The sequence below is a fragment of the Borostomias antarcticus genome (genome assembly GCF_949987555.1).
Source record: "Borostomias antarcticus genome assembly, chromosome: 18".
Taxonomy (NCBI): domain Eukaryota; kingdom Metazoa; phylum Chordata; class Actinopteri; order Stomiiformes; family Stomiidae; genus Borostomias; species Borostomias antarcticus.
Genome location: NC_140251.1, coordinates 9,369,088 through 9,380,837, shown reverse-complemented (window position 1 = coordinate 9,380,837; position 11,750 = coordinate 9,369,088). Strand labels below are relative to the sequence as shown.

General features: G+C 45.8%; 1 protein-coding gene across 1 annotated transcript in view; it reads right to left on the bottom strand.

Moving 5' to 3' along the window:
- Positions 1-11,750, bottom strand: part of megf11 (multiple EGF-like-domains 11) — a gene marked incomplete at its 3' end in the record, with an annotated part of 75,393 nt that overhangs the window by 12,403 nt on the left and 51,240 nt on the right. The window contains exons 13-14 of the mRNA XM_084453036.1: positions 1,627-1,773; positions 12-146 (exon numbers count right to left, since the gene is read on the bottom strand). Of these exons, the coding sequence (XP_084309162.1) occupies positions 12-146; positions 1,627-1,773 (282 nt within the window). The remainder of the gene's footprint in view (positions 1-11; positions 147-1,626; positions 1,774-11,750) is intronic.

The window sequence follows — 11,750 nt, the reverse complement described above, 5'->3', positions numbered from 1 at the left end:
GGGCTACTTGCCTTGGTTGCACAGAGAGCCGGAGAAGCCAGACAGACACTCACAGTGACCCGTGATGTGGTGGCACGGCCCGGTGCTGTGTACACACTTCGGGCACGACTGGCTACAGCGGTGGCCATAGAAACCGGAAGAGCAGACTGGCACAGAGACAGCATGACAGAGAGGAGATGCAAAGAGAGGAGGGGAGAGGAGGGGAGGAGAGAGGAGGGGAGTGGAGTGGAGAGGAGAGGAGAGGAGGGAAGGGGAGAGAAGACGGTAAGAGAGGGGAAGAGAGCTGCATGATACAGACCAAATTTAATGATTGTTCTTCAGATAAAAATATCAAAACACTCTCCAGAAAGTGTGTTAAGATGATAAAAATTAGATAAATATCAGACAACACCAAAAACAAAGCTGCTCTGAATTCAACATTGACAACAGAGGGTTAACTCGAATCATTTATGTCCTTTCTGGGGTCTGTGATGGAACAGTAGAGGAGTTGAGAGAACAACTGTCTGGTGCCAATTCTTCTGCTAGCAGCTTGGCAATCATGACGTAATAAAATTATTCAAGATTCAAGATCTGTTCATTAGCCATGTACATGTAGGTTCACGCATATAAGGAATTATATGGTTAATGGTGGATGTCTTTGAATGAGTAGCCATTAACTAGAAAAATATGCTAATAATACACGATAATTAGCTATGGGGGGAAAGTATGAATATGTCTCCATTGCCAGAGTACATCTCCAGTCACTTGATAAAAAGAGATTTATCATTAGAAAAATGTATATAATTGTGTACAGGAACAGATAGTATTCCAGTGAAATATTGCAACAGTTCAAATGGAAATCAAGCAGAACCCCCCCCCCCCCCACACACACACACACACACACACACACACTCACTCTTAAATTGCACTCAATATGATGTGTACAGGTTCGGCTTCTGAAAATCACCGGCAATCAGTGAGGCCAGGAGAAGAGAGACCCCGGTTCAGAATGCCCCCCCCCCTCAGACAGGGACCGGGACCCCCCGGGAGAAGGGAGGATGCTGAGGGGTTGATGAAGGGTTTACTCTCAGACATGTACGGTCAATAGTACAACCTACAGTACAGTTCTCCCCTGACAGTCCTTCAGAAAGCCGGGAGAGGGTCAGCCCATACGTGTGGCATGATGGGAGATTTCATGCTGTTCCCTCGGTGGTGTTTGATATTGGGTAGGGTTCAACGGGGACATGCGAGATGGGAGACACAGTACAAACGTAGACTCACAAGTCAATCTCGAAACGCTGCGCTCAACTAGAGACTGAAGACATTCATCCAGATTTTGTCACTAAAAGGGTGGAAACAATTTGAGAGAATGAAAAACCCTGAATTGCAGAACCAACCCAACATCTTTAGGGCGGTCCTTCCTAATGGGGTATTCAATGATTTGCTTTGTTTAAATTCTCCACTCCAGTTTGTTTTGAGGACATCATTTCTCATTTCCGTTAAGGTGGCTCTTTCACCCTATTGGAGATGTAGGCAGTGGTAATGATTGGTAGCATCGGTTTTCGGGGCTGGTCTCGCAACGATTTTTAATGATGATGTCTCGCGAGACTATTACAAAGGTGAGTTAAGTTGAGTTGAGGGTCTCACTTCTCTTGCAAGAGGTCCCACGGTAGCCCGGCGCGCACACACACGTGCCGTCCTCAGGGGAGCAGGAGCCGCCGTTCTGGCAGGGACAGCTGACGGAGCAGTTGGGTCCCCAGAAGCCTTGAGGACACACGTTGTCGCAGTGGATACCTGTGGAGGCACAGTACAGTTACCAGCACAAATCGACAGCGACTTCATGCTAAGCAGTCACACAGTCGAAATATATATAAAAAAAATAAAATAAAAAAAATAAAATAAAAACAGTGATTGTATAGTCTAACACTTCAGTTATTGTTCTGTCTGGAACCACAGCCGCCATTTTGGGATCCATTGAAGCATACTCACTTGGAGGTAAAGCTAGGACAGCTTCAGCTCTGAATAAAGAAGCCCTGTGTGTTTTTTTTAAATACATTTCAAAAATGTATTCATTTTTGATCTGCCAGTGCAGTGTGTTGATTAACAGGGTTGAGTCCCCCGGGAGCCCAGCTGCTCTCAGATTCTCTTTCAACAGAGTTGAGTTCAGAACCGAACCAAGGGGGCGGGCCTCCACTGGGGCTCCGGCTACCAGAGCACAGAGGATGGAAGTGTGTCTGTGTTCCTGGCCAGCCTCCAACAACTTCTGTACACACCCCTCTGACCGGCACAGAAACAGCCTCTCAGAGACACATTTACACACACATGCACGCACGCACACACACACACATACACACACACACACACACACACACACACACACACACACACACACACACACACACACACACACACACACACACACACACACACGCACGGCAGCAACACCCTTTCAAGATCCAGCCTTCGCTCCAGAGCCTCATTTGAAATTTCCTTTGACAGTGAATTTCTGAGAATGGCACAGCCATTAAAGTGGCATTAGTGCCATACCTTTGAATTAAATCTGGGCTGAACTCGATAGGCTGCTGTCATACAGTACCTGCAAGTTCCTTTGTTGGGTGTGTGTGTGTGTGTGTGTGGGGGGGGGGGTGTTGGTACTGATGGAGCCCAACCATGGACATCAAAGAAAGGGCAGGCTTGTGTAAGAGCGTTTGAGGTTCTGCTGGGCCAGGCAGAAAAAAAAGTCCCTTTATTGTCAGCAAACTAATGCGAAAGAGAACATGGCTTTCTGAGACTAACAGTGACAAACAGAGGGTTTTTGGAAGCCTGGCAAGGGAGAAGAAGAAAGCCAGAACCCAGAACACAAGCCTCTTCAGAGCCAGAACCCAGAACACAAGCCTCGTCAGAGCCAGAACCCGGAACACAAGCCTCATCAGAGCCAGAACCCGGAACACAAGCCTCATCAGAGCCAGAACCCGGAACACAAGCCTCGTCAGAGCCATGTCACCATTTCGTCATCCACCACCATCAGGCCATGCATTCCATTGGGTGTCCAATATATCGGACAGTCCTGGATGACGTGGTCTGCAGTTTGTTCTTCGGCGCCACACTCGCACGCCGCACAGGATACCAAGCCCCATCTGTGTATCGATGAGTGGAAGCGTCCGACGCTGGTCCGTAGGCGATTAAGCCTCACCCACGCCGGTCTGGATATGTCCATCCCGTGAGGGTGCTTAACAGCGAGGATCATGATAGTACTTCTTGAAGAGGTTAGTTTTGAGCCTGCAGCGAAAGATGGGCAGCAACTCTGCTGTCGTGACATCAGTGGGCAGTTCCTTCCACCACTGCGGGGCCAGGACAGAGAAGAGCCATGACCATGTCGATCAACTGCAAGGGCCTCAGAGTTACGTGGAAACCAGGGCCGCGTTTCCCAGATTTGCCGAATTGCTCCGCACTACCACCCTTCCCAAGGTATACCTTGGCGAAATGACAGAGTTTCCTACGAGTGTTTCCCAGACTATCCCTTAGCGTGCGCGTGAAGATACATCGTTAGGTCCATCCCAAGATACATCGTTAGAGGAGCTGTCCCTGGGCACGGTGCTGAAAAAAGAATTAATCGATGCCGCACACATCGATGGCCATTCGTAAAGTCACTGAAATGACGTGACAATATAATACGTGCTGTCTTAATTATTTGATTTCAGTCTAAATATTACCAAAAAGGAAGCTAATCCACCGAAAGCTCATCTGCTAATGTATTTAAGAGTCAAAGCGAGACCTAGTGATAGTCCCAATTCATACATCAAATTACATTAGGCTACATCAAATAAAATATCCAAGAAAGAGCATGAATCGGATCGGGACATATAAGCCCCGTCGAGGATGTCTTGAAAGGCCAGGAAAAAATACTTTAATGATGATAGGCAATGATGATAGCAAAATGACCACTGATTTAGTTATCATACAAACAAAGGTATAATGCCCATATAAATTGCCCCTGTGGCAGTAGCATTCCCATGTTAGAATTCGCGCGGATACGATGACTAATTTAATCTATCAGGCACCGGTGTTGGCGCATGTGGCCTATAAAAAAAACAAGGGTAACTGCACATATTGAGCGACATGGCAGATATGAAGAGGAAGCGTGTGATAGCGTTCACCAAAGAATAACTAGTGATCATGCTGGACGAGGTGGAGCAGCCGAAGGCCGTCCTGTTTGGCGGCTACCAGTAGGGCCTATGCACAACTCCAGTAGGCTACTTCCTGAAATTAGACATGCTTCTCTATTTCCTGTCCTACACTTTGGATGAAATGATTATTCAGGAATTCCTGAATAATCATTTCATCCAATAGTGTAAGACAGGAAATAAAGAAGCATGTCTAATTTCAGGAAGTAGCCTACTGGAGTTGTGCATATAGCCCATTGAAGAAGGCTGTATGCGTACACACACACACACACACACACACACACACACTCACCACACACACTACATACACTTACCACACACACTGCACACACTCACCACACACACTACATACACTTACCACACACTGCCCACCCACTACAGTACACTGCGCACACACACTACATACACTCACCACACCACTCATCCTTCCTACGTGTTGCTACCTTGTCGTGGTGGGAAGGCTTGTGTGCCTCCATGACCATGAAGGCTATATTGGAGGGGGGTCACCCCCCAGCAGGTTCAACCATGCCGGGCAGGTTCAGGGTAGAGGCCAGACGAAAAGCAACAACTGGCCCTCCAGGTTGGGGGTTGGGCATGGGTCTAACAACCCCACCCCGGAAAAAGACAGCCTGTTACAGGACAAAGGTCTGAAGAACAAACCTGCCCATGTTTTTTCCCAACCAATATTAAACAAGTTCCCTTTATCCTGTATATTTGTTGTTTCTTGCCACATTACAACAGTAGAGGTTTTGGAGAAGGCACACAATATAACAAACAGCATTTGTAAGATCACTAAATACTGTGAATCTGTTAGCAAAGTTCACTATAAGGACAACAGTATTGGGCCACCTACACATTACAACTTTCATGACATCCCATTCTAAATGAATAGGCATCATATGGAGTTGGTCCCCCCTGTGCAGCTATAACAGCCTCCACTGTTCTGGGAAGGCTTTCTACAATATTCTGGAGCGTGTGTGAGGATATTTGACTATTCATCTAGATGGCCTCATTGGATTAATCAATTCGCCAGGATATCTGTCTGACAATATATGAAGACAGCCAGAAAAGTCATGTCATCAAATTATCCCTTTACATAAGAAAATGTTGTTGTTGTTCACAAAGTGGATTATATTAGGCTATGGATAGTCGTATATGTTGCTTGGCTCAATAAAAGTTTTAAAAACAACATTTCCATGATGTGTTCTGTAGGCGCCATAACATTTTGTTCATCATTCAAGTTCTTTGTATTTTGTGTGCACTAATGATGTAAATCGCGCAGGTAGGATAGATAGATGTGCGCTGTATTGCAACTCTCCTTTTTAAAAGTGTAATTTAGCTCGAATCGCGCTAAAACTATGACGGGATGAACGGAGCGCATCGCCAAGGTACACTAACGATGGGTTCAGACCGCCCTTCGTAACGTATCCCTTGGCTAAGGTATACCTTGGCTAAGAAGGCTCTGGGAAACAGCGCTTCGGCTCCAAGGTAGGCTAACGATGTATCTTCGGAAGATACATCGTAAGGGCGATTTACGATGTACCTTGGGTGGAGCTGTTTCCCAGAGCCTTCGTAGCCAAGGTATACCTTGGCTTAAGAAGGTTCTGGGAAACGCATCGCCACCTAGAGGTGGAGCTAACGACGTTCTTAAGAAGCACGTAGCGCTACGATGCCTTAACGATGCCTCTGGGAAACGCGGCCCAGTTGCCCTGGGGTAGCAGAGCATAGTGGTTGGGAGGGGGTGTAGGGCTTGACCATGGCCTGGAGGTAGGAGGGAGCTGTTCCTTTCGTTGCCCTGTAGGCTAGTACCAGAGTTTTAAACTAGATGCAAGCTGTTACAGGGAGCCAGTGTAGAGAACGTAGAAGGGACGTTGAGTGTGAGAACTTGGGGTGGTTGAACACCAGGCGAGCAATAGCTTTCTGGACAAGTTCCATGGGTTTAATGGCTGACGCTGGGGCCACAGCAAGGAGTAACGGTAAAGAGTGTGTAACGGATGTGATATGTGCCGAGAACAGTTGGTTGTCCAGAGTCACACCCAGATTCCTCACAGTCCGAGTGGGTGTCACCACTGTGTCTTTAGTGGTGATGGCCAGGTCCCGGTGTGGGCAGCCCTTCCCCGGGAGGAACAGCAGCTTAGTCTTGTCCAGATTGAGCTTGAGGTGATGTGTTGACATCCACTCTAAGATGTCAGCCAAGCACGCAGCTATGCATGGTATGGGCTTGTTAGGGAGGTCCAAGATCTGAAAACAGGTCTGCAATTCTCACAAAAGGAAGTTGATGACCTGAAACTTACAGAGAAAAAGCTCAAATGCATAGAAACTGAACTCCAAAATGTTTCATCTCAAAAACAAGCCCTCCCACAAAATGATTGTCTTGCTAAGGGGGATTATTTGGACAATCAAAGCCGTAGAAATAACATTATCATAGAAGGCTTAGGCCCAGATTCTGTATCTGAGACATAGGCTGAAACCGAAAACAAAGTCTGCGAGATGTTTACAAACAAACTCAAGCTGGACTCCAAAACCATCAAAATTGAGCGGGCTCATCGAAACGGAAAATTCACACAAAATGCTGACAAACCCAGACCCAGTGGTAGTGAAACTACTGAGATTTAAGGACAGAGATCTCATCCTCAAAAAGGCCAGATCTCATCTCAGGAACACTACTATCTACATCAACGAGGATTTCTCTTACATTCTCCACAAGAAAAGGGCAGAGCTCATCCCTGCCATGAAGGAGGCCAGAGCAAAGGGGAACTACGCCATCATCAGTTATGACCGCCTCATTGTCAAACCTAGAAGGGACCAGCAAACTGGAATGCACTAAGAAGTCAGTCTAACTTCTACCTCCACTTTGTGGAAACATGACCATCTTAGGAAAATCTGTTTGCTGATGTCTTACTCAATTCTATCATGACTCACAAGGACCCGTTTCCCTTTAGTCTCATTATAAGGCTGAGCTTGTTAACACTATGTTTGACCAGCATTCTAAGCTTGAGCATAAGGTCAATCCAAACAATTGAATAACCCCCGACCCCTGTGAGGCTATTATCACAGGTGACTCACCCTCCAGTGATATATTGTGCAGTAATGACCCAGATCTCAATTGTTTTTCTGACTTGAAACAAACACTTCTATCTGACTGTAGCTATCTCTTAGACGGTGCTTTTAAATCTATTAGTGGCCAATTTAAAAAGAAAGATGATCTCTCCTTTATGCACATTAATGCATGCAATATACCTAAGAACTTACTCACACTCTCCCTCTCTAATCTAAATCACACCTCTTCTCTGCAATTGGGATATCAGAAACCTGGTTAAATCATGAAAATGCTGAAATCTATAGTATTGATAATTTTAACCATGTATATCGATGTAGAGATGATAAAGTGGGTGGAGGTCACTGTATATTAATACTAGTCTGGAGTATAAAGAAGGACACGATATAGAAAAATGCTTTATGACCACCTCTGGAGAGAGTGTATTCATTGAAACAGGTAATCATACCATCATTGGATGTATTTATAGGCATCTTAAAAAGATCATAAAAGAACCCTGTAAATATAACTGTGATGATCGATAATGTCTCAATACATAATGTCAAATCAACTCGTTTTCTTGGTGTACTTATAGATGAAAACATATCCTGGAAACCTCAAATCTCACTCACATCCAAAATTTCTAAAAATATTGGAATAATTGGAAAAATCAAACCAATGTATTTATACAACAGTTTCCCTAAACCTTTATTATTCTATGATTTATCCGTTTATTAGTTAACAAATTCCAAGTTGCTCAATTCATATTTGGTTCATTAAAGAAAACACTTCACCCCTTTTTTTTAAAATAATCTCTTTATAGCTAATTATCAATTTCAAATCCCGAACAGCTTCCCAGCTTCGGCCTCCCCAATCACATACCACTTCATCACAATTTAACATAACATTCAGAGGTTCCAGGATATGGAATTCACTCCCTCCCTACTTGGTTGAACTTTCTCCTATATCATTTTAAAAATCTGTCAAAAATATACTGCTCTATCAATAACCCATCATTATCTTTGTTTTTTGTTACTGCTTTGCTTCTTGTTTCCTTTGTCTTGTTTTAGTTTTTCTGTTTTGTTTGTTTTTCCTTAGTTAAAGTCTGACAGCTATAGCCTATTGGAGAGCCCCACTCGTCAAGCCCCTTGAGGGTTTTTTGGGGTTTTCCTGGCATGTCTTTTAGAATTTAAGTGTTCTTTGTAATGTATAATTTGTATCATTGTTATTGTTGTTGTGTTTTATTTTTTAATATGCCAAATAAATCAAATCAAATCATGCCTCCACTTGTGTGTCAGAAAGGGGAAATGGCAGGACCAGTTGGGTGTCATCAGCATAGCAGTGATAGGAGAAGCCATGCGAGCGAATGACAGAACCCAGAGATGTAGTGTAGAGGGAAAAAAGGATAGGCCCTTGTGGAACCTCCGTAGTCAGACTATATGGTTCCGAGATGGTATCGTGGTCACCTGGTAGGAGCGGCCCGTCAGGTAGGTTGCAAACAGGGAGCGTGCAGAGCCAGTGATGCCTTTTTCCTCAAGGGTGGAGAGGGGGTCTACCATATCAAATTCTGCTGACAGGTCTAAGAGTATCAGAACGGAAGAGAGAGAGTTTGCTGGAGTGCGTGGAGTGACTCTGTCACTGCAAGGAGGGCGGTCTCTGTCAGGCCAGCCTTGAACCCAGACCGGAGGGGGTCCAGGAGGTCGTTCTGCTGGAGATATGAAGACAGTTGTTTAAAGGTCGCACATTCAAGTGTTTTTGATAGAAAGGATAGAAGGGAAACCGGTCTGTAGTTTTTGATGTCAGAGGGGTCAAGAGATGGTTTCTTCAGGAGGGGGGTGACTCTGGCAGTCTTGAAAGCAGAGGGAAAGCATCCTGATACAAGAGATGTGTTGATGATGTGGGTTAGAAAGGGAAGGAGTTCAGCTGCACCAGACTGAAGGAGAGTGAAGGGGACAGGGTCTAGGGAGTATGTTGGGGGGTGACTAGATGTAACAAGGTTGAGGACCTCGTTAGGGGAGAGGGGAGGAAGACGTGGGGTGGGACGTGGAGAGGAGGGGAGCAGAGAGGGAAGAGAGGGTGTGGGTGGAGAGGTGAGGTTGGTGGATGGTGCGTTGCACGGGGAGTGGGGAAAAGAGGATCTGATGTCGTTAACTTTCTTGTCAAAGAAGTTGACGAAATCATCAGGGAGAAGGGAGGAGTTGGAAGTCGGATGAAGGGGCTGGAGTAGTGAAGAGAACGTACAAAGCGTAGTGAAGAGAACGTACAAACGTTCAAAGAGTTTTTTATTATTGGAAGCAGAGGTTACAATTTCAGAGAGGAAGAAAGCAGCTTCATCAACAGATAGGGAGGAGGAGAATGTGGAAAGAATTTGGAAGTTAAGAATGTCCTCTGGGAGCTTGCCTTTTCTCCATTTACGCTCAGCTATCCTCAAGCTCCATCTAGTATATGTACGCATTGAGACAGCCATGGGGCAAGTGGAGTTGGCCGTGCTGGCCTGGAGGGGAGGGGACAGAGATAAGGCAATAAGTACCCTTTACAAAATTAAATTGGGATGAGATTGATAAAGGTCTGGATAGATTATGTACATACTATATATGGATATGAATGCTAAATAAATAACCTGGAGGTGAGTTATGTACATGCTATAATACCTGTAAATAGAATCCCGGATCATTCAGGAGCCAGATGGTTTGCGGAAAGAAGCTTTTCCTGAACCTCTCTGTGCTCACCATGTGAGTGTGGTATCTCTTCCCTGACCGTAGCAGAGAGAACAGTCCATTTCCTGAGTGGCTGGGGTCTTTCAGGATCCTGTTGGCCTTAGTCTTGCAGATGTCGCTGAGGTGGGGAGGTACGTTCAGCTGACCGTACCACTCTCCGTAGGGCCTTGCAATCCTGAGAGCTGCTGTTCTCGTACCAGGTGATGATATTCCCAGTTAGGATGCTCTCGATCGTAGATGAGTAGAAGCTCCGTCGGATTTGGTGGGACGCTCTGAATTTCCTCAGTTGTCTGAGGTGGTTCAGTCTCTGAAGTGCTTTTTTCACCACCGTGTCTATTTGTGTTGACCAAGGCTTTGTTCACACGGCAATGAAATGTGACCCAAATCCGATCTTTTTGCCTACATGCGACTCAGGTCTGATTTTTTCATGACCGTGTGAACAGCGCAAGTTTTTTGCCTACATGCGACTCAGGTCTGATTTTTTCATGACCGTGTGAACAGCGCAAGTCACATGAAATCTGATTTTTTTAAAATCCAACCTGGGTCGCTTTCAGAGGTGGTATTAAATCGGACACCTCTGATGTTTTGCAACGCTCCCGCCGTCTGAACAGTCATGTCGCGTTTAATGCGACTTTTACGTCACTCTAGAGCGACAGAGTGACAATTGTCACAATTATGCGCCGGTTCCTTGGCGGTAACTGCAAAATAAACATAGATTACCATTTGCTCATACCGTCGCCGGCTTCCACTGCACAAATACTTCAAAATCAACCCGTAGTTAAGGCTAACTTCAGTTGTGGTTGTAACGTTATTCATGGTTAACGTTACTTCCGCAAACAGTGCGCTGCTCGTAACGTCCTGACATCTTTGTTATTGTTCTTCTGTGCATGCGGGTCTGTTCAGGGCCGTGGACTGTTCACACAGGAGTCAAATATAGGTCAAATATAGGTTACATTTAAAAGTAATGTGAACCGCTAAACAAAAAAATTGGATCTGTGTAAAAAATCGGAATTGAGCATTAAGACCTGCCGTGTGAACTAAGCCCAAGTCAGGTCCTTGGTGATCTGGACACCAAGGTACTTGAAGCTGTACACTCTCTCTACAGGGGTCCTGTTGATGATTAGAGGGGTGTAGTTCCTCTCCTGCTTCCTCCCACCCTCTCCTTTGTATTTCTGACGTTTAGATGGAGGTTTTTTTCCCGATACCACTGGGTCAGAAGCCTCAACTCCTCCAGGTAGCCCCTCTCATCATTGTTGGTGATCAGGCATATCACTGCTGTCGTCAGTAAACTTGACGTGACGTGGCTGTACAGTCGTGCATGTACAGGGAGTACAGTAGTGGGGACAGCACACAGCCCTGGGAGGCTCCCGTGTTGAGCGTGAGGGAGGATGAGGTGTGGTTGCCTACCTTCACCACCTGCGGTCTGTCTGACAGGAAGTCCAGGATCCATCTGCAGAGGGTATCGTTTTACCCCAGGATCCTGAGCTTGGTGTCGAGTCTGGTTGGGGTTATAGTGTTGAATGCTGAACTGTAGTCAATGAACAGCAGTCTCACATAACCCAACATATTCCCCTTGCTCTTGTCTAGGTGGGATAGGGTGGTGTGGAGGATGTGAGCTATTTTATCCTCTGTCGATCTGTTGGGTTTGTGTGCGAACTGTAGGGGGTCTAGTGTGCTGGGCAGTGAGGTGCAGGAGCAGTGTTCCTTGACCAGCTTCTCAAAGAATTTCATCACCACGGAGGTAAAAGCTTCCAGGCGAGAGTTATTGAGGCATGCTGGTCTTGGAGAGAGCGAACGGAAGTGGCAACGGGTAGTAATCATGTAGGTAGGAGG